The sequence below is a fragment of the Rhinoderma darwinii genome, chromosome 9 (genome assembly GCF_050947455.1).
Source record: "Rhinoderma darwinii isolate aRhiDar2 chromosome 9, aRhiDar2.hap1, whole genome shotgun sequence".
In the NCBI taxonomy this organism is placed as follows: Eukaryota; Metazoa; Chordata; class Amphibia; order Anura; family Rhinodermatidae; genus Rhinoderma; species Rhinoderma darwinii.
Window position 1 is genome coordinate 60,118,681 of NC_134695.1, and position 27,763 is coordinate 60,146,443.

Here is a 27,763-nt window from a genome sequence, read left to right on the forward strand (position 1 = left end):
GATCCTTTTTCAACAGTCGTTCTGCCCCATATGCTTTAAGGGCCTTTTAGACAAACCAAGAGATTGCAACGATCGAACAATCGTTATTTAATGACGCCTATTATCGTTGATGGTCGTTATTGCGATTGGTGTTTAGGTCGCTTGTTTGGCCTCTTTTGTGCGTTTGCACCTCAACGATACCGGCTTAAACTTGCACATTTAGTGAGGACGGACAAGAACATCTCTCATTCAAAACGGTGCGATCGTCAAAGTACAGAGGATATATTGTTAATCGTTCGATCGCTTGCATTGTTTACACCTGGGCTGATTGATCAATTTTGCTCAATTGAGCGATTATTTGAACGAGAATCGACTCGTCTAAAAGGCCCTTTAGTCTGTTGACCAATCCGGGTGCAAGCAGCATGTTCAGCCCACTACTGTGTTTAATGTGTATAGAGAGCTTAAAGGTATGTCTGGTTTATAAAACCAACTTTTAGCGGCCCTATTGGGGAAATGAAAGCTTAATAAAGGTGCAGGGTGCTCCATTATCTGTTCGGAGTGAAGAGTGCCTATCTCTCTGCATTGCACAGAAAGCCCTTTCAGGGCGCAGCCATTTTTGTAACTTTCGTTTTCATTATTTCCTCCCTATCTTCCAAAAGCCATATCATTATTTTTTTTAAAAATATTTTTATGTGCATTCAGATATATGAGGGCTTGTTTTTTGCGGGACGAGTTGTAGTTTTTCACTACACCATTTATTGTAACATATGATGAATTGGGAAACTGGAAAAGATGCTTTGTGGGGTGGAATAGGACAAAAACAGCCATTCCTCAATCGTTTAAGGGGTTTGTTTTTACTGCTAAAAATGGCATGTTATCTTTATTCTACCAGTCAATACGATTACAGCGATACCAAATTTGTTTTTGTTTTTTTTTTACATTGAAGCAACTGATTGTTAAAAATAAAATTTGTGGCCACATGAGAGCCAGAACTTTTTATTTTTTGCAGGACGAGCTGTGGTTTCAATTGGTACAATTTTGGCCTGCATGAGACTTTTTGATAACCTTTTTATTTCACTTTTTTATACTGTGTGGAGTGAAGTTGTGGGGCGTTATACTGTGTGGGGAGCACTATGGGGCCCATATACTGTGCTGGGTTCAGTGTCGGGGCATATTATATAGAGTAGTATATAGCAGGCTCAGGATAAATATTCAATGGCGTAGCATGCAAAAAGGTGTGTGGCCTAAATCATTCATTAATCGTAATCAAGGTTACCTGTTCAATTAATCGTAATTTTGATTTAGGTCATAATCGCCAAGCCCTACCGGAGCACCCTCTTCAATATTTAGATGCAGCGGATCTCAGGTCAGCGGGTGCTGTAGGGAGGATTTCTGGAAAGCCCCCTAGTTCTTCATGAATTAGAGGGCTTCATAAAAAAAATTCTAAATCCTTGATCACCTGGAGAACCCCTTTAAAGGGTTATTAAAATTGATGGCCTGTAATTAGAAGAGCCATCAATATTAGATCCACTGTCGGCACCCCTGTCGATCACCTGTTGAAGGGGCAGTGGTAAATGGGATATTGGTGCAATACCTTGCACGGCCACTACAAATGTAATGGCACGTGCAAATACGAACAGAAAGCAGAACCATGTAAAAAAATGAAGAGGCTGCAGGGCTGGTATGAGCGCCGTGGCTCCTTCAAACTGCTGATCGTGGGGGTGCGGACAGTCGGACCCCCACTAATCTAGTATTGATGGCCTATTCATTTTAATTACCCGGATAACCCCTTTAATTGTCCAACATTCCCAATTCACGGTCAATGATGTACCACATAATACATTCTTTTTTTAAACTATGTCCCCCCTCTCAAATACTTTACTTTAAAGTACTCCTAAGGCTATGATCATACACGGTGCTGCATATTAAAAGTGCAACGTGAAGTCAGTGCAAGTACCCCCTAAAGAGATGGTGTGTACCCCAGGTTGAGAAATTAGAAAACCGTGTAGTCACTAGTGATATTGTTGGGTCATTGTCAGCAAGACGACGTGATAAGTACAGGATGCTACAGCCCTGGTACTCACAGCACGATCACGGAGGACAAAGACTATATTAACCATCAGCTCTCCAGTTTGTTTAGGAGGGGGGGGGGCCTACAAACTGGTTAATAGTATGCCCAGAAGTGAACTTCCTCCTGGTCTTCAAAGGAGGAGCTTCACCACTGAGCATGTGCAGCAGATTCAGACATTTTACTTGTTAGTGACCGCCCATAGGTGTTTTTACGGCGGCCACTAACGGGCTACTGCATCAGAATAAAGCCCTTTTATTGTGCTGCATCAGAATAAACAGAGCAGGGAGCCATTAAATCTCCCTGCTCTTGGCTGCTTTCGCTAGTCTCCCGCATAGTGAAGTCCCCTAGTGGGACTAGTAAAAAAAAAAGTAAATAAGTGGAAAAAAATGAAAACCCCACTTTTTCCCCTTACAAAATGTATTATTAAAAAAAAAAAAGTAAAGTTGCACATCTGGTATTGCCGCGTCCATAACGACCCCAACTATGAAGTTATTACAGTATTTAACCCGCTCGGCGAACGCCGTAAAAAAATAAAATACAAAACAATGCAAGAATTGCTGTTTTCTGTGAATCCTGCCTTTGAAAAAAAGTGATCAAAAAGTCGCATGTACTCCAAAATGGTACCAATAAAAACTACAAGTCCTGCAAAAATATACAGCTGCATCGGCAGAAAAATAAGTTATGGCTCTTCAAATTTGGAGACGCAAAACCAAATAATTTTGGTGTTTTTACTGAGGAAAAGTGGAAAAACATACAAAAATTATATAAATTTGGTATAGTTTCAATCGTAACAACCCGCTGAATAAAGTTATTGTTATTTATACCACACAGTAAACTGCGTAAATTTAAGAGGTAATAAAAAAAAAATTTTGTTTTTTTTCAAAGCTAATAAAAGTTTATCAAATTATATGTACCCCAAAATGGTGCTATTAAAAAAAAAAATACAACTTGTCCCGCAAAAACAAGACCTTATACAGCTATGTCAACGCAAAAATAAGTTATATCTCTTTGAAAGCGACGATGGCAAAACGTTAAAAAATAGCTTGGTCATTAATGGGTTAAGGGCCTTGGAGCCACAGCATAAAGATAGTTTCGTCTAAGGGGGAGATGAGAGGGCAACGGAGAGCTGATAACTGATTTTCTATTGATGCTAGAACATCCGCGTGATCACTTGACCCTGACCCCAGCGATCAGTTGTGATCACCGGGGTAAGCTGCAGCCATATGGTAGTTTTACATGCCAACCATTTAAAACATGGACAAGCTGGGTCTACTCGAGCAATACCGTGCTTTCAGCATATATAGGGGAGTCCCAAGAATAGGTCCCTTTTATGACATTCATATGCCCAGACTTTTTTTTTTTTTTTCCCCTAATATATAAATACGTTTTAGACTACAGAATTCCACCGGCTTAGATATATCCTAGTCGTAAAAGCCGTCTGGTTGTGGAAGTGTTAAGTTCTGTCTTTTGGGGGAAATGTTGTCACTTGAATTGGGTGAATAAGGAAACTTGGCCTCAAGCGTTGCAAGGTTAAATGGACTGGGAGTGCGATTTGTCCTGTATTCAAAGTCTGCGATAGACCTATGATTAGAAAAGCACACAGATGATGGTGGCGGAACAGTGCGGCTTATAATATGGATAAAGCTGAGTTCTGCAAAGGTATAAAATTCTATAGAAATTCCACAAAGATTACATCTGCTACTTTAATCAGTATCAGAATGTGAGTGGCCACTGGAGAATGTGTAAAATTAGTGTTTTTTTGTTTTTTTTTCCAAGCGCAGGTCCTTTCAGATTAGACAGGGATTGGTTGTGACACTGATACCGCCACATAGTGTCAGGCTGTCAAACTCTCCTTAAATGATCAAGTTAAACAATCCTAATTTATTTTTTATTTTTTTTAAACTATTAAGACTCAGATTATCTTTCAGATTGTTTTAGAATGGCTGCGTGCAGAGCTTTAATTCCTAATGCTCTTGATTTGGTCATGTCAGAAAATATCGAAAGCATTTATGACCTGACCGCAAAAGTAGCCTACTCTTAATTTAAAAAATTCTGCATCGCAACCATCACTTATTAGGGCATCTATGGCGTCATGTGGATATTAATGCTCCAGATGGGAATTCCTCTTTAAAAAATGCTGTGTAATATTAGAAAAAATAAATTGGCCCAGAAACGGCGCCATTCTTGTCAATTGGTCGTGTGTGGTATTGCAGCTCAGTCTTATTTACTTGAATTTAAGTACATAACACAGCCCATTTACGGTCCTGGAACTGTTTATGGGGGAACAAAACCCCTTTTTCTAATATCCTACAACCTTTTTTTTTTTTTTTTTTTTTTTTTTTTAAGCTAACTGTTCTTTTGATTCTCTGCAGCTTTGCTCCTGCAGGTCGGGTGGCTATATCACTTCTGACATTTATGATAAACAATATGGTCTGGGCCTTTAAGCTTGTTAGATGGAAGTAGTAAGTGCATGGATTCTTATCTACAGGCAAATTCTGTGTTTACATTTCCCCTGTTGGCAGCAATGTCACTGGCGGCAGCGGATGTAGGATCTGTTTATTGTCCACTTCTGAGGAACGCCCATCTCCTTGGAGACTGCAACCAATTGCCTGGTAAACAAGACGTGTCCTCCTATTAGACTTGGCACGAGATTATGATTTTCTAATCTAAGTTTATGTGCAAATGGCAAAAAACACAATGTGCAAAACTGATGTTTTTGGATATTTGCACCAGTTTGGTTCAGGTTTGATGATTTAATTTAGTCTTGCACATAGTTTAAGTTAAAGGCGTTGTCCACTTATCTTCAAGAGCAAACAGCTGCTGGACAGTCTTGTGCTTAGCCGATTGTGGGGGGTCATTGTGCTGGTACCTACAGGGCCAGGAGACATCCGCTACTTACGATTTATTACCCCCCTCCGGCAACCATGCATTGAGTATGAAGCATGCAGCACCCATTGAAGTCAGTGTCACATTTAACACTTTGTATTAGCTCTCCACTCTGTCTAATAGAAAGCCGGGTTGCAGCAATTTTTTTTGTAAGTGAACCGGTCACCTGAACAGGCCCGGTCACATTCCAGATGTCACCACACTAAAGTGGGGATTGCAGGTTTGCAAATGAGCTTGTTGTAGGAGTTTCCCCCTTCAATGTGCCTGGAAGAGCCTGGGACGTTCACTTGTCATGCAATCCTACAGTTCTCGCTTGAATAGTCCTTGCTTTTGCTGGGCCCTCATTTGATTAGAGGGTCGCTTGTTTATTGGGAAATAGTACAGGTACAGCTGAGTTCCCTTTAAAAGTAGATGTTCCATTTCGGATGTTGTATTGGCAAATGTCTTCTGCAATCGATGGCCATGTCAACGATTGATACAAGAAAAATAATTTCCAGTGAAGTGTCATGAGCTGCCCATGATGATGCTCTGGGGGGGCTTGTGTATTTAGGCTGGGTTACCACGTAGCGAAACAGAATTCTGTGTGGAAATTTCACAGCATTTACAGTAGCTGTAAAGTGAGTGAGATTTAGCAAATCTCAGACACGCTGCAAAAAAAACGCAGACAAGTCATGCGGAAAGTGCTTTGTGGTGCGACTTTCAATTCACGTAAATTTCCATGCTGCAGGTTCTGTGCGGAGATGCTGTGTGTTTGGCCCATAGACTTCAATGGGCAGTACGTCCGATGTGTTTGGGACCTGTAAACACATAAATCTGAAGAGTTAATAAAAAAAAATATTTTTCATGTGACACAATTTGCAGAGTGGCAAAAAAATAGATTTTTACACTAGAGCTGCTCATCTGATGACTTTTAAATGGTTCACAACATGTTAGGGCCTGTTCACATCTGCGTCGAGTTCCGTTCATGGGTTCTGTTAGACCTTTCCGTCGGATGAACCGTTGAATGGAAATCCAAATGGAAACCATCGCTTCCGTTTGCATTACCATTGATTTCAATGGTAATTCTTCCGTTGCACTTGGTTTCCAGTTGGTAAGGTTTGTTTTATTCATGGAAACTATAGCGTAGTCGACTACGCTATTGTTTCCGCAAGAAAAGAAAAAAAAGCGGAAGCCAGTTGCAAAGGAAGCATTACCATTTGAAATCAATGTTAATGCAAAGGAAAGCGATGGTTCCCGTTTTTTATCTCCGATCTTATGATAGTTGCATCTATGGTCATCACTGGCCCATTGTTCTTTGAAAGATTGGAAAAGGGGGTGATCACAGCAAAGTGTACCATGAGCTTCACCCATCCTATCATTGTGGCTTGTGTGTTTAGTTTTTTTAGTTTTTTTTTTAAAGAGGCTCTGTCACCACATTATAAGTGGCCTATCTTCTACATAATGTGATCGGTGCTGTAATGTAGATTACAACAGTGTTTTTTTACTTCGAAAAACAATCAATTTTGACGGAGTTATGACCTATTTTAGATTTATGCTAATGACTTTCTTAATAGGAAACTGGGCGTGTTTTTAGTTTTTGACTAAGCGGGCGTTGTGGAGACAAGTGTATGACGCTGACCAATTATTGACCAATCGGAAACATGCACTTCTCTCCATTCATTTACTCTGCATATAGTGATCTTGCTAGATCACTATGTGCAGCCACATACACACACTAACGTTACTGAAGTGTCTTGAGAGTTAATAGACATCGTGTCCAGCCAGGACGTGATGTCTATTCTCAATCCCGACACATCGGTAACGTTTGTGTGGGGCTTACAGCACAAGCAAGCGTGATCTCTCGAGATCACACTGTAAGTGACCCTGGAAACCACGGACCCATAGGAATGAATGGGGCCGCAATTTTCCCGTGGATTTTTGGGGGAATTGCGGCCGCAAAAGCACGTTCGTCTGCATGGGGCCTTACACTGTATGCTATGATTGTCACGTGCAGAAATGTTTGTAGCAATACTCTGTTGTACTGAATTTCTTCAAGAAAATGAGTTAAAGTGAAAAAATTGATTTTCTAAGGGTCCTTTTACACCAAGCCATTTTGGCCATAGCAGCGAGCGCCGATCAATGAGATAACTTGTTGATCGGCGCTGGTTTGCTCCTTTCACAAGAATCTATGTATGGGGACGAGTGCTCGTTACTACGTGTTCTCGTCCCCATGCATTTCTACTATGTTGGCAGCATGTCAGATGCTGCAGATATGATACACGTTGGATGCAGATATGATCAGTGGATGAACGAGCTCATTACACTGGGCATTGATCGGGAACGAGCGTTCTGTAAAGAGATCTATCCTTTTTTTGTCACAATCTTATATTGTACTCCGCTTAGGAGCTGTGTGCAGAATTTTCATCAGGATTAAACTACATGGTGATATACTACAATGGTCAGATTGAAATGTGCTATAGATGTGTACTACAGACCCCAGCACCACCATGTTCTGTGCATTTCCCAAGCCGACGGACTTTTGGCTTGCCAGAACTACGGTATTGTCCGCTTTCTGTCTGTCGTTAGAAAGGTATTAATGGCACAAAGACCTGTTAGGATGTTTGTCTGTATAAGATCTGTAGGTGTGTAAATGTGCTCCACAATTTGGGCAGAAGTGGAGTTCCACTGTAAAAATAGAGGCACAAATGACGGGCACAACACTAGCGTGGTCATAGCCTAATGTTTCCAAAACTCACTCGGTTATTGCACTGTCAGGTTGACAGCTGGCAGCACTTTTGCTTCTGTGTATTACTGCTCATTTCCTAATTTCACTTGTGAATGTTGCGGGTGTTGTAATGATTTCAGAGGTGGCAGCGTGCCAAAGACTATCTTCTAGCCTCGAGGACACAACTTTGTCACCCAGGGAACCCAGTACAACTGGTTGGAAGAAAATTAGTGGCGATCAATTGATCTGTGGAAATAATGCTTTCCAAGCTGCGAGATTTAACACCTCGCCTTACAGGTCTCTGCATGTGAAGAGTGATCTTATGCTTTCTATTACTTTTATTAGGTGTTGTCCTACTTGGAGTGCCTCTTATTATTATGGTCATTGTTATCTGGAGAGTTGTATGCGGAGGGCAGGTTCATAACACTTCAGAACATGTTTGTTAATGGAAGGAGATACTTTCACGTGCACTACTATGCTGAAACGTTTGACTCGATAAAAGGGTCATTTCAGGTTATTAAAGAATAAGAAAAGACTACGCCATGGAACGGTGCCCATGCAGCTTTTAGCTCATAGTTTTTCATATCTCCAATCTATCTGAATAGCATTTGCATTTACTTCAGTGTTTTTTTTTCCTGCACTGTGCAGTTCCTTTAAGATAAATGCATCTGACATATAGATTCGGCACGAGAACAGCGCTATATTGGACGAGCACTATCTGAGCTCTGACCCCCGATCATTGCCTTATGATGAGTTCTCAGATGGATATTTTCCAGAATTGGAGAAGATGGTGTCTGCCCATGTCCTGTGACTGGTATTTCACCTCTGCCCAGTTAAAGTAAATACCTGCAATACCAGACAGAGCCTATGGACAAGTGTGGCGCTGTTTCTGGGAGGAAATTAAACACTTTTCTTATTATACTAAGACCTGTATCTCCTTTACTCAGCGCAGTTGTCAGTACCTTGCTTGTAAGAGATCTGAAAAGTTGAAATGCCCCATTCTACAAAGACACTTTTATAGAACCCCCCTCCACCCCCATGCCCAAATAGATGTTGGAATTTCTCCAGCCCTCTCTGAAGACCTATGGGATTGGGTAGGCTATATTGCTGCAGAGAAGTATATTCTACTAGGGAATGTTGGTAGAAAGGAGTGGTGGTCCATCACCACCCTAGTCCTCCGCTTGCCCAGTCAGTATCTTGTGCGTCAAGAAATTTGTGCGGAAAGGGTGTATCCCAAAGCATAAGGGTGCCCATACACATGGCAGTTTGTGCCATGCAGCCAGAACTGCGCAGCATTAACCGCATGTGGTTTGGCGCAAAATTGCCAGTTTTTGTTATTGTGGCAGGCGCATTGCTTTTCTGTACTTGCTGCGCGACTAAGAACTACATCAAAAATCCTCAGCAATTACATTTATGAACTAACCACTTTTTGGCTGGGTTCAGATCTAACCGCAACAGCACGGCCGAAAATGCATCGGCATGCAGTTTTTACATTGATAATGGCCGCATGCTTTTAGATGACCCGCAATTTTACCTGCAGAACAGCACATCCGTTAACAATGTGGTTGATACATGTGTTACTTATTGTTAAAAGCTGTGCTATGGTGGGAACAAGCAGGGATCAGATATGTGCACCAGTTATACGAGGTACTTTCAAGCTTTTTGCACAATTACAGGAAGAGTATGGACTCTCACATTGGCGGTTTTACCAATATCTTCAGCTAAGGCATGCGACGCAGGCACAAGAGAGGCTGGTGGACTTGAGTTGCTCCACTATGGGAGGGATGGAAAGGGTGCTGGGGGCACAGGACACTAAGGGGATTTCGGTGCTATATAGTATGCTACTCGCCAAATTCCTGGGAGATCCGCTGGTGGAGATTAGACGTAAATGGGAAGAGGACGTAGGGACTATAGCGGATGAAGAATGGGAGGAAATACTTGGATCGCCCAAAATAAACTCTATTAGTGTAGCGCACAGAAGGTCACAACTCTTTCTGCTGCATAGGGTTATAGGACGCCTAAGGTGTTATGGCAAATGCGAATTAGAACAACAAAAGAGTGTCCCAGATGTATGTTTGATGGGGCGGACATAAAACATGTTTTGGAGCTGTCCGGTGCTAAATGTATATTGGAAAGCAGTTCAAGGAATGGTATCTAGAGTATATGGTAGAGATTTCCCACTGGAACCTAAGATCTTTTTATTGGGTTGTATGGGGGAGGAAGGAGGGGATGGAGTGGAATTACTGGCTATCAAAAAGGTTATGTATCACGCTAGGAAATTGCAAAATATTGGCTGCAGGCGGATCCCCCGGAGGTGTCTGAGCTGGTTGGATATGTTAATCACACGGTATCACTGGAACACCGAATATATCTGAAAAGAGGGGCAATCCATAAGTATGAGAAGCAATGGAGTAAATGGGTGAACACCTATAGTAATGTGACACATTAGATGAGATTTGAAGGTGGGCTGACACATTTATATGTTCAAAGTATGGCGGGATCGCAGTTTGGAATACAGGAAGGATGGTGGGGGGGAGGGGGAGGGCAAATCAGGGAACAGAGGAGGTACTGCGAGGAGGGGGGGAGTTTGGTTGTTAGGGTTAGGGAGGGGGAGGTATATGAAGGTACAACTAAAAAATGATGAAATGCAAAGTGTAATGTAATTGCAGGAACTTTGTACTAAACACACGATGTTATGCTGTTGCTTTGTTTTTATCCTGTTGAGTGCTTCCTTTGTACTTTATCAGAAATGCAAAAGATGTATAATACCTGTTGTATTCTCAATAAAAACTTGTCTGATTTAAAAAAAAAAAAGCTGCGCTATGGGACCCATATTGAAATAAAGCGGCCACTTTTTTTTTCAAATGCCAGTCTCCTCGCATGAAAATAAAGCTGGTGGCAAAGAGCCGCTACTATAGTGATAGTCCTTGTGACGATGTCAACCCGTCAGCAGGGTGCTTTATAACCGCAAGAAGCCCGGTCTCTAGACAAAACAGTATTTCCAAGGAACCTGGGTTGTAAATCACTCACATGCAATCTTCATAGCTAGTGTTGTATGTCTTGAGAGCGACCACTTCACAGATGTACACCGTTCAGCCATAGTATTAAGGTCAAGGCAATATGTAGCAGCCGTCAGGAGGCCGAAAACCTTGCCACAATGCAGTTGTACTGGAAATCGGCGAGGTCTGTAATTTTATTGTTAATGGCCCTTCCGGGTTAAAAGATAAATAGCCGTTTTACTCGATACCTCGCTGACTTATGGTAAAACCGCATGTTGGTGCAGTGTTTGGACAACTTCTACGTGTGGCCTTTTGACTTTGACAAGGGCCAAACTGATGTCTAGACTTCTGGGTCAGAGCATCTCCAAAATAGCAGGTTCTGTGGGGTGTTCCCAGTTTGCAGTGGTTTGTACCTACCAAAAGTGGTCTAAGAAAGGGAAAACCAGTGAACTGGCGTAGGAAGCAGAGACTAGCCGGTCTGGTGAATGTTGGTTATGATAGAAAGGTGTCAGAACACGCAGAGCTTTACAGCTTGCTGCGTAGCCGCAGACGGTCAGTGCCCATGCTGATGCCTGACCACCACTGAAAGCGTCTGCAATGGGCACATTAGCAATAGAATTGGTTCATGGAGCATGAAAGAAGGCGGCCTGGTCTAATCACTTTTTCTTTAACATGTGCACGGCCGGGTGCGTCACTTACCTGGAGAAGAGATGGCACAGGATTCACTATGGGAAGACGACAAGCTGGTGGAGGCAGTGTGGTGCTCTGGGCAATGTTCTGCTGAGAAACTTGGGTCCTGTCATTCATGTGGATTTTACTTTGACACGTACCAACTAACTAAATATTTTGCAGGCCTACACCTCTTCATTGCAACATTATTCCCGAATGGCAGTGCCCTCGTTCAGCAGTATAATGCCCCCGCCACTCTACAAACATTATTCTGGAATGGTTTGAGGAACATGATGGTGTTTACGGAGATGACTTAGCCTCCAAATTCCCCAGATCTCACTCCGATCAAGCGCCTGTGGGATGTGCTGAAAAAAACAGTCCAATCCATGGAGGCCGCACCTCACAACTTAAAGGATCTGCTGGTAACGTCTTGGTGCACCAATACCACAGGAACCTTTTGGATTTTGTAGAGTCCATGCCTCAAAGGGTCAGAGCTGTTTTGTCGGTTTGCGGCAGGCTGTTTTTTTTAATGTTATGGATGAACGGTGTATATGTACATATATTATAAATCTGATTATACGACATTGATCTATGTGAGCTGCTAAGGCTATAGTTGTGTGTATCTGAGATACCTATGGGATCCTTGCGTTGGTCAATAATCCAGTCCTCCACCCAATATAGAAATGGTTCCTGGACACGTGTTTTGTGTGATACACGGACTCCTCTGTCACCGCTAGTTTGTAGTACAGCAGGATATCCTGAAATGGGGCTCACTGGCCTTGGTGAAACAGTTGGCTGGATTGTGTGTGTAGTTGGGTGATGCTTCCAACACCCTGGCTGAACTGAGCGGGTGTTATATTTCATTCCGATCTGTCACTCGCCCCTATCTTTATTGATCTGACATTCTGTTTATCTGATGCTGCACTCAGTAATGCTTCGCCAGGGAAAAAAAACACAAAACAAGCTTCGTGCATCAGCATTTTCATTGTGCCCCAAGCTGAGCCTCTCTTCACATGGTAACATCCCCTTTCAAATTGAACACAAACTTTTTATTGCACCCCCTGTGCCTCCCCCAGTCCATTCTGTCTTGTCCAATGCTGGGTTCACCGAGGACTCGGCTCGTCGTCTCTCCCTCGTAGTGTCTGTTCTCTGGGATATACTGTGCTATGTTCCTCCTGTCCTGCCCTTTGTAGTGTCTTCATCTGTTCTCTGAGCTTGTCCGGGTGGAGTTGTCCTCTTGTGTTTATTCCAGGGGGGCTTATTAGACAGACCATGGCTTCATTTAAACTTGACTTCCTGCCTGAAATGATGGTGGATCATTGCTCTCTGAATTCCAGTCCTGTGTAAGTGTTTTTGAGCCGTCTCGTTGTGTAGAGTTGGGATCGCTGCTTTTTGTGCTCCTTTTGACTATTTTTGTCAATGATTGTGTGATGTCACCTCTAAAGATCATCTCCACCAGTGCCCTGGGTTCATGGTTGTGAGAATCCCGAGAAGCCACACATTATTTCAATTTTTTTCTCTTTTTTTGAATCCTGCAGATACTCCTATTCCTGTGTTCTGTGGATTAACTCCTGATTTTAGAGCTTGTTTTAACTCTTTGTGTACTGTTAACCTCTGGTCATAGTTTTCTCCCCCCCCCCCCCCCTTTTCTGAGGCTACGTTGCATTAATGTCTGCAACTATCCATGCTCATTTTAGATCAAAGAAGATGAATGGCACCATGGATCATCCAGACCATCCGGATCCAGATACCATCAAGATGTTCGTAGGACAGGTTCCTCGCAGCTGGTCGGAGCGAGAGTTGAAGGAGCTGTTTGAACAGTACGGTGCAGTGTATGAAATTAATGTACTGCGAGACAGAAGCCAGAATCCTCCCCAGAGTAAAGGTGAATCATTCTCTAGATGGTTTAATCCGTCAATGCTAGAGTACAGGTGTAATTGTAGCTTCCGAGTTGACAGGCGCGCTTTCAATGAGCTTTCTCTCAAGCAGCGAAATTATCAAGACCTATGTAAGTCGTGTTTAAAGATTCGTCTTATTGACTCCTTTTTGTTTCCTCAAGGATGCTGTTTTATTACGTTCTTTACGCGTAAGGCTGCATTAGAAGCACAGAATGCTTTGCACAACATGAAGATTCTTCCCGGGGTGAGTCAACCAGGAGTTTTACTGGCAGAGGTCATTTGCAATCATCACAATTCTATTGTGGCATCTAATTGGTCTAATGTCCTCTCGATTCTTCTGTCCAGATGCATCATCCGATACAGATGAAACCAGCTGACAGTGAGAAGAATAATGGTATGTCATCTAGTTGTGAGGAAGTGGTGCCTGGGCTTTTCACACTTTCAGCGCCATTAACGTGTCTGTCGCACTTTGGACGCTTTTCTTTCCTGTGTGAAGCAGACGGTGTTGCAATTGTTTGTACTGTCCTGTCATTTAAGCCCTTTCAGTGTGGCATTAAGTTGGAGATAGCAATCTTTTCTTCTAAATGAGTCGATTTAAATATAAACACTCACTCACTCACACACTCTTAGATCAACTCTTTTACAACAGCTGGTAAAATATGGAGCAGACTGTAGAATACACATACCTTCTTAATGTGGTTAGTTGCACTGCCCGGTGAGTAGATTGAATAGTAAATCGGGAAGACATACGTATAAGTGGTGGTCTGCTTCCAGATCAAAAGGTCATATTCTAGAATTGACTTTTTTTCTCAACTGAAACGCTGTTCATTTTCTCTTTCTAGCTATTGAAGACAGAAAGTTGTTTATTGGCATGGTATCCAAGAAGTGTAATGAAAACGATATCCGGGTCATGTTCTCTCAGTTTGGGCAGATAGAGGAATGCAGAATTCTGCGGGGACCTGATGGATTGAGCCGAGGTATCTGAGTAACGGCCTGTACCACCTACCAAGCACATTTTGTAACTACCTGTGGACAGTTTGTGTATTTTTTGGTTTTTCTTCCTTTTGGTCTTTGCAGGTTGTGCATTCATCACATTTACAACTAGATCTATGGCACAGACTGCAATCAAAGCCATGCACCAAGCACAAACCATGGAGGTGAGTCCTGACCTCTTCTGTTTTGGGTGCAAAGAGCTCTGTGGAATTTGTGGTTGGACAAATCTGGTGCCGAATGCAGCATCCAGCTCTGTCGTTACCTGCATTAAGCAATAAAGCCTCTCCTGCAGGGCAGAGTAATCACACAGCCGCTGCTCCTCCAGGATCGCTCTCTGGTTGGCAGAGGCTGATGCAGGTTACATACAGCCGCTCGAGATAGGCCGCTTGTATGTAGCTTCCTGCCACAGAGGGTACTAGGACTACTGGGGAATCTGCGTTACGGACCACGGGCATTACTTTTTTTCTCCCTGCAATTATGGTATTACCTCAGCAAAAATGCATGTATTTAAAGGGGTTTTCCAGGTTGAGGGGGATGTTTTTTTTGTTTTAATACTGATGACCTATACACAGGATAGGTCATTAGTATATGATAGCTGCTGGGCCCCCACCGATCAGCTGTTCCGGGTGTGGGAACCGTGCAGGCAGCAGAAGGCTTCGGCCACTGTATAGCGTCCGTGCTGGGTTACTTCAGCTCTGCACTATACAGTGGTAAAAGACTTCTGCTTCCGGCACAGCGCCTGCATTGTTTTCAGCTCCTGGAGGCAGTTGGAACAGCTGATGGATGCGGGGTCCGGGTGTCAGACCCTCACTGATTTTATATACTGATGACTTATCCTTTGTGTAGGTCATCAGTGTAAAAAAAAAACACAGCCCCCGACCTGGACAACCCCTTTTAAGGGGGTAGCACTATTTTGACTACTGGAGGGGCAAAACCTCAAATGACATGTAAAGCCTGGCTTACACATCCCTGGTAGCAATGTAGACCTGGCCTCAGTGTATCGATGCAAGCTCATAGACCTGGCTAACCTTTGTTCTGGCCTGGTTTATGCACTGGCAGGCTTCCATGTTTCAAGTTGAACCTCCTTATTTTGCAGGGTTGTTCCTCTCCAATCGTCGTCAAGTTTGCAGACACCCAGAAAGACAAAGAACAGAAACGAATGACACAACAACTCCAGCAACAGATGCAGCAAATTAATGCAGCCTCTGTGTGGGGGAACCTCGCGGGACTTAACAGTCTGGCACCACAATACTTAGCAGTAAGTATCGCCAGGTTTGATCTTCTCCACTCTGGTTTTGTGAAACCACAGTGGCAAACACAATCACCTTCTTTTCGTCAAGTGAGGACTGCACAGATTCTTCCGCCTTGACTTGAGCTGAACATCTAAAACTAAACTCCTCATAAATGGCTGCACTTCAGTCCACTCTTCCATACAATTTTTTTTGTGTATGTCTCGTAACAAGATTTACTCTAGAAACTGGCATCAGTTATGGCGTTCACGCCAACTCATGGCTGGCATAGAATTCGCTTTCGCGCAAGGATGTCCAGTTTAGGCAGATTTGTCTTTAACTTTATATTAAGGCTGGCATATGACAGGCGAGTCTTAAAATTCCCCCATTTTTGTTTTCAATGGGCAGTCTCATTTATTTATTTTAATATTTTTATCACATTGCAGTTCTTTGTTCAGCTCAGTCTTGGTCAGGAATTGCCAGTCCTTGTGTGTGGTGGCTTGGCATCACCTAACCCTTTTGCAGTGGAAATAATTTTTTTTTGTGATGGTGTTCTAACTCACCTGGCCCTTCCCGCTCACTCAATCTCCCGTTGTACACCCTGTGGATATCTGTGGTGTGATACGTTTTCTCCCCAGACCGGAACAAGCCCTCACTCTCCTTCTTGTTTTGTTTTGGTGTAATGTCTAGCTTTATTTGCAGCTCCTCCAGCAGACAGCCTCCTCCAGCAATCTCAACTCCCTAAGTGGCCTCCATCCCATGGGAGGGGAGTACAGCATGGGGAGAACATCAGGTGAGTGCTGTTATTTTTTTTTTTCTCTCTAACTTCTATATTTTATATTGCTTTAAAAAAAGTTGTTTAAGAATTTCGGCATTTCATTACCAGTCACAATCAACATGTGCCGTCTCCTTTTCTTAAATTAAGAAAAAAAACAAAACCGTAAGCATATTGGCTGATGCGCATGTGGCGTTCTCATGCCTGTGTTGCGTGTTACAGGACTCAGTGCCATGCAGATACAGAACTTGGCAGCTTTAGCAGCAGCTGCCAGCGTTACACAGAACCCAACAAGTGCAGGCTCGGCACTCACTACATCCAGCAGTCCCCTCAGCGTCCTGACCGGTTCTGGTGAGCTGCACATGTTTTCTGCGAACTGTCTGTGTCCATTACAGGACGAGCTTCTGAAGTTTCAATTACCGGGGAAGGTACCGTTTGTCCGGGGCAGAAACCATTACAGTCCGGACCTGCTCTTTAGAGATTGAAATGGGCTCTTCAGTGTAAATTAAATAGAAAATGATACCTGAAGTGTCGATATTCCGTAATGCAGGGTTCTATCACCCTAGTAGAGGGGAGGGCGCATGAATATGTGCAGTGGCTTAAAGAGGTTGTCCTGGGTGGGGGGCTGTTTTTTATATTCATGATCTATCTACACAATAGGTCATCAGTATATAATCGGGGACGATCCGACACCCGGACCCCCACTGATTAGCTGTTCCAGCTGCCTTCGGGCGCCAGAAGCTATGCAGGTGTCGGAAGCAGAAGGCTGACTTCTGTATAGTGGCCGTGCTGCAGTACTAAAGCTTTGCTCCTATTCACTTGAATAGGGGCAGAGCTGCAGCATAGCCCCCCTATACAGTAGTCTGAGCCTTCTGCTTCCGGTGCCCAGAACATTTGATAGGTGCAGGGTCTGGGTGTCCTACCCCCACTGATCATATACTGATGAGCTATCCTGTGGATAGGTAATCCGTATAGAAAACAGCCCCTAACTTGGACAAGCCCTTTTAAAGTGACCATCCAGTCCCAAAAAAATATTTTGACTATACATTGGGAATATACTTACCTGCTGCCCTGCTCCTGAATGACTTGGCCTCCAGTCTTGCATTCCACTTGCCCGTTTTCCACTCTCCAAGATGGCCTCCGCAGTCTCCGACATTGTGGAGATCTTCTTTGGCAGTCTGACACCCAAACCCCCCCCCCCCCCCCCCCCCCCCCCCCGCTGTCCTGTGGAGGAGCACTGATGATGGCTCTAGACACGGCCCCCACACAGGCCAACCTCATCAGCACTCATCCATTGGAGGGTGAGGGGGGGTGGGGTAGTGTCTCAAAGAAGATCTCCACAGTAAAGTCTGCGACTGCTGCAGCCATCTTGGGGACCGGAACACAAGAACAAAGGCTAAATCATTCACGGCACCGCAGTAGGTAAGTTGTTTGTACGTAATGTATTGTAAAAAAAAAAAATAGGAGACTGGATGGTCGTTTTAGGATGTCAAATGAAACCGCGTACAAAATGGTAAATGAATCAACCAAATTTTTGGGTATCATTTCATTTTGTACTTTGTTTTTTGTTTTAAATTTTTATTAATATTACTCTTTTGTATACTTTTAAACCATTTTGCAGGTGAGTTTTTAAGGTAGAACGAATGGGCATTTCCATCTTTTAAAAACAAGCATCTCGACCTAAAATTGTATACAGCATTAGTCTGTTCCTCAGCATTACACAGGGGTGGATGGATGCAACAAACTTAAAACCTGGCCTGTAATGTTTTTGTTTTTTCTTGAAGTGTTGTAGGTCTGTATGTAATGTAGAAGTGTTCATTGTTTGGTTTAGATCGGTGGTCTCCAGCCTGTGGCTCTCCTGCTGTTGGGATACTACAACTCACAGCATACTCAAACAGCATGTTGCTCTCAGGGCATGCTTGGAGTTATAGTCTTCAACCCGTATATCTCCAGCTGTGGCAAAACTACAATTTTAGCGCCCAACTCCACTCAATACCAGATAAATTAGATGTTCCTATAGTAAACCCAATATAGGGGTTCAGGAAGCTGAGGTATGGGGAGCTGTTTGATGGGGTTCTCACACTAGACACACATTTGCTGCTGCCGATTTATATGGAAGTGTAACATCTTGGTCAATGGTGATTCTTTGGCTTTTTTTTTTTAATCCGGACCGCGTGCGCGCGCGTGCGTGTGTGTGTAATGCTATAGGTTTTAAGTGGAGTTAGGCTTTGAACCTTTAAGCAGCTTCACTCAAATCCCATAGGACGCACTTCTGTCTGCGAGGTACAAGTCTCTGGGTTGTGCCTTATTCTATACGTAGTAAATTGGCAGTACTCCAGCGTGGGAGCATAATTTAAAGGGATATTCTGAAGTTATACCTTTATCCCATAAATGTCTGATAGGTGTTGGCTCTAGGACCCGCTTCTATCTACAAAATGGAGGCACATTCAGGCGGAGAATTAAGGCTGCTTGCTTTGCTTTTTCCGTAACTCCTATAGGACTGCATGGAGAGCGCGGCCACCTCTCCATTCATTCATTCATTCTCCACCTGGATGTGGCGGCCTCCTCACCAGGTGGGATGCAGGTCAGATGACCCCTGTTCTGGAGGTAGGTGCGGGTCCCAGAGCTACGACAAATGTTTCAGCTGTTAGTAACCCTTTAAACTTTGTCTAATAGATGCTATGAATCATTTATAATAATTTTAAATTGATTGGGTCCTAATGTTTTGGTCCGGCAATATACAGATTATCGTCCTGACTGCTACAGCGGTGGATAACAAGTGTGTGGCAAAATGGGATTAATTACAAAGTTAACAGGATCCTTCACTTATGTTTCCACCGCATATCTAGTGCTCCTAGTTTAATGGGTTTTATTCCTGTGGTTAATGTTTTGTGTTTGGGGATTTTTAGGGTGTGGTGAATAGAAATAAACATTATACATTTTAATGTCTTTGTGTAGCCCATGATAGACTGTATTTAATGCTCCTTCATTTTTCTGTTTTATCCTTTTTTGTCAGGTTCATCCCCTAGTTCAAATAGTTCAATCAACACCATGGCATCTCTCGGAGCTCTGCAGACCTTAGCTGGAGCCTCAGGTCTCAATGTTGGATCATTAGCAGGTATGTTACTCATCACTATTCTCCTTCCCCCCTGAACCCCACTTACATGTAACAGATTTTCAAAAGCAAAGGTGAAATCTTCAGCAAACCAACTTTTTAAAAGATGCAAGTTTCATTATGCAACAATTAAGCTTTATTTTCATTGAAAAATAAAAAAAAATCCTTTATCGTGAATGCCGGGAATTTAGTTTTCAGATTTGGTCTTCCGGGACTCACTTTGGAAACCCTTTCTTTCCAATAGGTATGGCTGCTTTAAATGGTGGTCTGGGCAGCAGTGGTCTGTCGAATGGCACTGGCAGCACAATGGAAGCCCTGAGCCAAGCTTACTCTGGAATCCAGCAGTATGCAGCCGCGGCATTGCCCTCCCTCTACAACCAGAGCCTATTGTCACAGCAGGGCCTGGGAGCTGCGGGCAGTCAAAAGGAAGGTATGTGTCCCTGCTGGGGTGACCTTTTATATAGGGGGCTGTTAGGTTTCATTGTAAAGGTAGAAGACTCCTCAGTTTTGCTCGGCGATTCAACCGCCCGCTACAGTAGCAGAATAAGAGTCCCGATTGAGATGTCTGGTTTTCTGAAATCGGAGAAACTTTTGCTGACAGACTTGTATTCTATGTTCAATCTATAGATGAAGGTTCAAAGATAAAGACTAATATAGCGAGCTACAGCAAGGCCTTTGTCATTCTATGGCAGTAGCGTGTTGAAAGAAACGGGGGGGGGGGGGGGGTTGCTAGCTTCAGGAATTTCTCGACACTTAGTAAATCTGGATTCCACCTGTTTATACTCTAAAGGGGATATGCAACAAATTTTGTGCAAAACGTGCGACCCGTCAGAATGAAAAATCTCCTATTTAAGTAAAAATAGTGCAAATTTCTTGCAGCAGGTGTAGATTTGATTCTCTGCCTGTTTTGAGGGTCAAGATATGCCAAAATTATTAGAAGGTGTTTGTTTTTTAATTTAATGCAAATCTTTGTCATATTTTACACCAAAGTAATGGAGGTGTAGATAGTTTTAGTAAATGTGGGCCATTGTCTTAAGTTTGCAGGAACAGATTACAAACGACTATGTATATACATCACTATTGCATCGATCCTGTCCATCAGTTTTGTCTCTCGTTTGCTCTCTTATCTAACTAGTGGATCTTTGGCTCACAGGCCCAGAGGGCGCAAACCTCTTTATATACCACTTGCCCCAAGAGTTCGGTGACCAAGACATCCTGCAGATGTTCATGCCATTTGGAAATGTTGTGTCTGCCAAAGTTTTTATTGATAAACAAACGAACCTCAGCAAATGTTTTGGTAAGTGTCTCATCGTGACCTTGTCTAAACCACTGGTCTCCAATCTGTGACTCTCCAGTGTTTGCAAATTAGCCTGTGGCTATCGAGGCATACTGGGGGTTGTAGTTTTGCAAGGGATATAGGTCCGAGACCAGTGGTCTAAACTAAGAGGCCTTGTTTTGGCCTTTTGTCCTAGTTTTAACTTTTTTTTTTTTTGTAAATCTTTGCCCCACTTTTTTCATGTCTTCCCAACCACTGTGCTTGTCTCGAGCAGGTTTCGTAAGCTATGACAATCCAGTTTCCGCTCAGGCTGCTATCCAGTCCATGAACGGCTTTCAGATCGGAATGAAACGTCTGAAAGTACAACTAAAACGCTCCAAGAATGACAGCAAGCCCTACTGAACTGTACTGCCCTGGGAAGTGAGCGAGAAGGATGTTCTGGTAAGTGTGGGATGGAAAGGCCAAGACCAGGAGGTGTAACTGGAGGAGAGCACTTAGTAAGAACACAGACTATGCTGTCCTTTCAGCAGCCCCAAAGCATCTACGTGTGCTTAAAGCCAGAAGCCTCTTTCCCTCCTAAAGACTCTGGGTACAACTTTTTGTTGTGAATTTTTTTGCTTCATATGGAAGAACAGCTTGTACTACTTGTTCCAAGTGTTTATTTTAGAGCTTAGGTGCCATATCAGTGATTTTTATTATAATTAATATTATTTGGACTTTGCTGTGTTTGTACAAATGTGTGTGCGTGCGTCCCAACACCAGAACCCCTGGAAAAGGAGAGAACGAGCGGCTGGTTTTCTGGCACTGAATGGCCTCAGAAAACGATCTGTCTGCTCACTGCTCCACTTGCCATTTCTCTGCAGCTAAACTACCCAAAATCACCCAAGCTGCAGGGTGTCATTCGTTTTTATATCAAAAGTAACCTTTGCACTTACTTTTGCGGTACAACGTATAGACCGGGTACGTTTTTTTATTTTTTTTCAATGTCTCTGCAGTCGTCATCCTCCTCCTTATTTTGTTATTGCTGCTCTTCATATGAAGTGTCACAACTCAATGCACAACTAGGACACAACTAAAGGGGCACTGCATGCCATCAAGGACTTTTTTTTTTTTGTAAGTATATTGGTTCAGCCCATAGAAAGACATTTTATAGCATATTGAAGGTAACGGGTCTTCTTTTAGACCTGTTGCAGCTCATACACTTGCATTTTTATCATATTTATTAGGTGGAGCGATCCATTGTGTTTGTAATGACTGCATTGCAGAGTTGTAGAATACTTGTATTAGCAACCATTACCACAATGCAATGGGATAAACTTTAAAAAATAAAGTTTTTTTTATTTTTAAGGCTGGTTATTTTTGGGGTTTACCAGGCTATATTTGTTTACCGGTAAGTTTTCTTGCCATACATGGCAAGCGGGGCATAGCGTTGACAGCGTTAAACGGGCAGCTCCTCTCGGAAGTTCACGGACTGGCGTCCGGTGTTGTGTAATAGAATAGATGAGTATTTCATGTGCCTGTGTGTGTATGTACTTGGGTGCATACCTACATACATGTGTCGTGACATACAAGACGAAGATGAACTGCTAACACTTGAATAATGTATACTCAGAGAAAAAAAAAAAATGTGTTTTCAAAAAAATTTTGATTTGGTATAATGTGAAACATATAGAGGCTTCCAGGCTCCTGATAGAAACTTTTATACAAGTGTATAAAAAAAAAATCAAACCGAAAAGACAATTGAAGGAAAACAAAGCCTGTTAGAATGTCATTTCTATTTTTATAGAGGTTTTATACAGCTTGGATGAGTGAGCAATATTTATTGCCTAAATTATTTCACTGGGAAGAGATTTTAGTAAACCACATTCGACGTGTGGGGAGGGGGACATATAAAGGTTGCCCGGCCGAGGCGTCCGTTCGGGTTATAAATGTGAACACGGGTCTCTTCCTGATTTTGTCAGTATTTTTAAAACCTAGTTATGCTCCAAAAGTTTTACGGTTTACCATCACGGCCTCTTGACTCTGGTCTTCAAGGCTCCTGTTTTATATGACTTGTTTTAAAAGGCCTTTTAGTGTAGCCTACAACCATAAAAAAAAAAGTGAACCTTTGTCTAGAAACAGGACGGGCAGAACGTACATTAAAAACTTTTTCCCCTGCAACTTAACACACACACACAATAAATTCATGACGCACGTTTCAGCCGGGTCTTGTACTTTTTCAGAAATAAAACTAAATCGGCCGCAGCGCTTTTGCTCTAAGCACCACGTTCCCACCCAAAGGACTTTATGGAATATCTAGTCGATTAGTGCTCCAGGCTTTGGCTCCTGCGTCTAATTTTTTTTGTAACCATTTTAGCTTCCCTCTGGAGCCCTGTGTTTATTGGTTATAGTGGGAAAGCCTATTTAGAGGAACACTCCTAGTGCCAAATTGCAGGTCCTGAAGGGGCGGAGCATGGCAGTGATTCAACGAACACCAAAGAGATTGCCAGTGTTATGTACCGCCCCGTAAATCAGATCTGTCCAGTGTTTCTTAAAAGAACAGCAGCTTCAGACATGAAATCGCTCCCATAACGCATTATTTGGAAGGCACCGAAGTTCTGGTTGACTTGCAACTTTGATGGACACGGTTTCAAACAAATAGAAGTAAATGGTAAAGTAAGTTTTGCACAGCCAGGAATAATGAAATGGATTTCTAGGAGTGATTGCACATAAGTGGCACCATGGGTCAGACCACGTGATCTGCCCACAATGCTTGACCCCTCTGATCACGTCGCACGACCGCTTTAACAAAGCCTATTTAGTTACCCAAAATACAAATAAAGGCTTTGCCGCGCATGCCGGGTCTTGTTCCATGCTGGCCGTGCAGCCATAGATGTTCTGTAGGAGGAGATTGAAAACCAGAGTTTAGATGCCGACTGCTTTAACTGTTTATTTTTTTTTTTAATATACACGTTTGTTGCCAAAAAGACGCAAATACGTTTTAAAAATGAATCTCGGGCTCAATGGAAAGCTTTGGGATTTACTGGTGATAAATAAGAGTGGCACAATAATAATGCCGCCTCTCTTTAATAGCGGTGTGTTTCCGAAAGAGGGGTAATAGTGGATTAGTTTTGTCTTTTTAAGGTCATCTCAATCTTTTCAATAATGTTTTGTATTCAGAGCATAGATGTCACAATAGTCTCGGAGGTGCTAGTCCATGTGACCACAGAAGCCCATAGTTTACATGGAGCGGTTTGGGTTCTGTCGGTCTCCGGACTGCCACACCTGTCCCATCGTGTCCATGTGGGGTGCTGGGCTGACTCTTTTTCTATTAGGTTTTTTTTTTTTGTTGTTTTTTTTTGCATGGTGATTCTAGTCTCTCTAATTTTATGTCTGTTGGGTGTTGTGTCCCTCCCAGACCCTCTCACAGTTCTGTGTACATCCGTATGTGACATTGTTCTCCTTTTTCTAGACACCCAGGACCTTCCGGGGTCCTCGGTGTCCTCTGCATGTCTACTGAGCTAGGCCCTTGCGTCTAGCTGTGTCTCTCTCTGTGATTTGATGTATTGCGTTGTGTAACTCAGTGCTTCTCCCTGTTTTTTTTCTCTGGTTTGTTTTTGTTTTCTAGATCCCTTCCTGCCATTTGTCCATCATTGTGCCTCTAAAGCATGTCGGTGTGGCGTTCAAGTACATCGTCCAAATCCTTGTTTCTTCAGCTTCTTTGATGCTTGAACTCTCACCTCTGAACTTGTGTTTTTTGACTTTTTTTTGTTTTTTGATGCTAATGTGTTGTATTTTTTTACCATGTTTGTTTTTGTTTTGTTATTCTTTTTCTCTGTTTTCTTGCGTGTTGCCAAATCGGCTTTGCTACAAAGACTGCAAAGAGGGACACAATATTTAAATCTTGCATTTGATTATTAAAGAAAAAAAATTATATAAATCTATTTTTCTAGAAATTCATAAAGTAACCACTTAATTTTTCGGATGATACTTTGTACCTAATCTTATGAGCAGGCCTAGCTGGCACACTATGTTTAATATTTGTCTTTTTTTTTTTTTTTTTGTTTCTACCAACCAAATTCAATCTGTATCTCCTCTCTACTGGAGATATGGGGGGCGGGGGGGGGGGGGGGGGGTTTACTTGTCTATTTATTTGTTACCATAATAATATTGGAGGCTAAAAGGCTGTCACATTTTGCGATCTGCAAGTGGCTTTTGTGTATTGAACCCCCTTTTCTTCCCAGTTTGTTATAACTGTTTATATTCTGTAGCGCTTCTCTAGCCCCCCCAATCTTAGGTTCAGCTCAGCCAATTTCTAAGTAACAATTTACTTGTTGGGGTGCTGTATCTTGTTTTGAAGAAGCCATCTCTTCAGCAGAATGTGACTGGTTTTTCTTTTTTTTTTCCTTCAATGGATTGTGCCAAACTTTATATATATATATATATATATATATATATATATATAATTTTTTTTTTATGCCTTGTCCTTTGTCCGTTCATCTTTGCTCAGCAATTTCAATAATCTCATGTGATTTTGTTTGTGTTTTAGAGGTAAAAATGCAAAGCAGGGGGTGTAAAACATCAATTTTTTTTTAAAGTCAAGCTGTTTAGCAGTGTCCTTTTTTTTTAAATTTGTTTTCTTCAATGCCTATTAGATGTGCAGTACAAGGTATCTCTGCTGTGTGTTCAGGCTGTGCTGTGGCTTCTCGCCCCTAACTTGCAGGGTAATCGCACTGTCTAAGACAGTGTGGCATTTTGTGGTTGGCACCGTAAACGTGACATAATTGGTCATCAATACAGGGCTGTGCTAACTCTAAAAAAAAAAAATATTTCTTTTTTGAGGGCTACCATAGGATTGCCTGTTTAGCGAGCACTAAAATGCACCAATTCAAGATCCTCCAATCCTTAGGATACAAGGATTACAAAAACGATTTCATGCTCCGTTGTAACATCTGTGCTGCCAGATTCTGACATGTTCGTGTTTCCACTTTTCCCAAACATTCACATTTAATAGATCTTGTCCACAGCTCCAGAGTTTACTTATTCTATTCAACTTTTTTTTCCCATTGGTCTGAGAGCCAACCAATGTGGTTACCATTGCTGCAGCTACATCACCGAAATGAGGTCCGCAGCCAATTTTCTATAGATTGGGCTAGTTTTGCGGTGATGCATCTCCCCTCCTTTCACCATAGTGGTAACCCTGATTCCTCAAGTAATAGCAGAGCAGAATTTTTCTCTAAATTGACAGGAGAGGTGACCACTTAAAGGAGTGGTATGTATTTGGCAAAAATCAAGTGCTTTGTGTCCAGAAACTCCATCATGCCGTGGGCTGACTGGTACTACAGCGTATCCCTGTTCACTTTTATGATGCTGGGTTGCAATACCAGACTCATCCCATGGACTGTTGCACTTTCTTCTCATGCTAATCAATTTTTTCAAGGACTTATAATTTACAAGTGACTTTTTTGCTTCTTAAATGTTGGTGTAAACGCTCAGTAGACAGGCCATACATATTTGTATACCCATATAATGGTTAAAGGCTGAACCAGCGGCCCTGTGCAAAGCATTCTGGGAATAAAAGCCTCAAGCTTTCCCGATTTTACCAGGAGCAGGTCATTTTGTATAATCTAGTGATTCCTATGGTGGTGCTTTTGTCCACAGGGTATAACCCGCGCTCCATCCGTAAAGGTGCACACCCCAGAGCTTGGCATTAAGCTCTTTTTTATTTTATTTTTTATTTGTACTTTTCGAGGCAGGAATCTCCCAGTACAGTCTGAACACACCGCTTATGTTCAGGGCCGATAAAGCCCGCTCAGAAGGGAACGACTCCTTCTCTATCTCCTCACAACTTACGTCTTGACCGGGAGAAGCTCTTCATATGGACACAATAACCAAGAGAGCGATCGAATGCCAAACCGTCTTTCTTCTGACTACTTTTTAAAACGACAAAGAGAGGGAAATAAAAAAAAAATATATAAGTTCTGTGGTGATTTTATGCATTGCCATAATGTTACCTCTGCCTTCCTAATATCTGCCTGCTTTTTTGTGAATAATTCTATATAAAGTTTAAAAAAAAAAAAAATGAAGAAAAAAAAAACTTTTGCAGACGAACCTGTGGGCTTTTATATTGGTACAAACTGATTGTAGTTAAACACTAGGATTTTGTACAGTTTTTTTTTTGCCTTTTTCTACTAGGAAAAAAAATACAATGTAAAGTGATTTGTTTCACAATGTGAAGTCAAAAAGAGAAAAAAATTTGCCACTATTTGACCAAGTTGTCCTTCTGTGCTGCCGTGACAGGACTCATTATATCTCCACTTTCCCTTCCTCACAGATGCTTCTTTTTTTTTTTTTTTTTCTTAATTGTCTTGAATTTATAATTTTTTGTTTTTCTGATTTGCAAAGCAAAAATTTAGTTTGTTTCGATTTTTGTGTTTTTTTCTGTGTGATATTGTGTTTGTAAAATGTAGAAAAATATAAATTTTCTTTAATGGTTTAAGAGGAGAAAAAAAAAAAAAGTAACCACTACTATATAGCTGATCGCTAAGTTTGTGGATTAAAGAGTTCTCCAAGTTTGAAGCCAGCGTGTCTGTGTTAAATAATTAACCCTTTTGTAACCTTTTCTTTCTGCCTCCCCTCCCCCCCCCCCCCCTCTTCTTTCCGGGTATTTACAGAATGTTTTAATTGTGCACACACATACACAAACATAATGACAAAACCGACTAGAAGTCATTTTGTAAACAGTGTGGTACCTTCCTTTGTTTGTTTGCTATTAAATTGTTTGAGAAGACAGTGTGGCCTGTTTTTATTTCATGATTTGCAGGACATTCTGTCCATTTCACATCGCGGTTCAGCATCCAGTTCAAGCGTCCGTTTGTTTTCCCGCTTCCTTTTTTTTTTTTTTTCCTTTAACGGATCCATACCTTTTTCAATGGGTCTACGGTTATGATTGTCCAGGCTGGGGGCTGTTTATTTTATACTGATGACCTATCCACGGCCGCTATACAGTGGTCAGAGCCATCTGCTTCAGACACGGACCCTGCATAACCTCCAGCACCTGGCGGTAGCCGGCAAAGCTGATCATTGTGGGGTCTGGTTGTTGGACCACCACTGATCATATATTGGTGACCTATCTTGTGAATAAGTTTACAGTATAAAAAAACAGCTCCCAACCTGGACAACCTCTTTAA

The 27,763-nt window shown here is 42.3% G+C and overlaps 1 protein-coding gene across 8 annotated transcripts in view; it reads left to right on the forward strand.

Annotated features, from left to right (window-relative positions):
* The window catches only part of CELF1 (CUGBP Elav-like family member 1), a 30,502-nt gene extending 5,838 nt beyond the window's left edge, over positions 1 to 24,664 (forward strand). For 4 of the 8 annotated variants that reach the window (XM_075837811.1, XM_075837815.1, XM_075837812.1 and 1 more), the window contains 13 exons: positions 13,006 to 13,193; positions 13,368 to 13,450; positions 13,552 to 13,600; positions 14,049 to 14,183; positions 14,284 to 14,363; positions 15,296 to 15,457; positions 16,119 to 16,221; positions 16,426 to 16,554; positions 19,220 to 19,321; positions 19,563 to 19,748; positions 20,454 to 20,615; positions 20,869 to 21,035; positions 24,202 to 24,664. In XM_075837811.1, coding sequence (XP_075693926.1) covers positions 13,016 to 13,193; positions 13,368 to 13,450; positions 13,552 to 13,600; positions 14,049 to 14,183; positions 14,284 to 14,363; positions 15,296 to 15,457; positions 16,119 to 16,221; positions 16,426 to 16,554; positions 19,220 to 19,321; positions 19,563 to 19,748; positions 20,454 to 20,615; positions 20,869 to 20,996 — 1,497 coding nt within the window. In that variant the 5' untranslated portion in view covers positions 13,006 to 13,015 and the 3' untranslated portion in view covers positions 20,997 to 21,035; positions 24,202 to 24,664. The remainder of the gene's footprint in view (positions 1 to 13,005; positions 13,194 to 13,367; positions 13,451 to 13,551; positions 13,601 to 14,048; positions 14,184 to 14,283; positions 14,364 to 15,295; positions 15,458 to 16,118; positions 16,222 to 16,425; positions 16,555 to 19,219; positions 19,322 to 19,562; positions 19,749 to 20,453; positions 20,616 to 20,868; positions 21,036 to 24,201) is intronic. The other 4 variants (XM_075837817.1, XM_075837816.1, XM_075837818.1 and 1 more) reach the window with 4 other exon arrangements.
* The last annotated feature ends 3,099 nt before the right edge of the window (positions 24,665 to 27,763 follow it).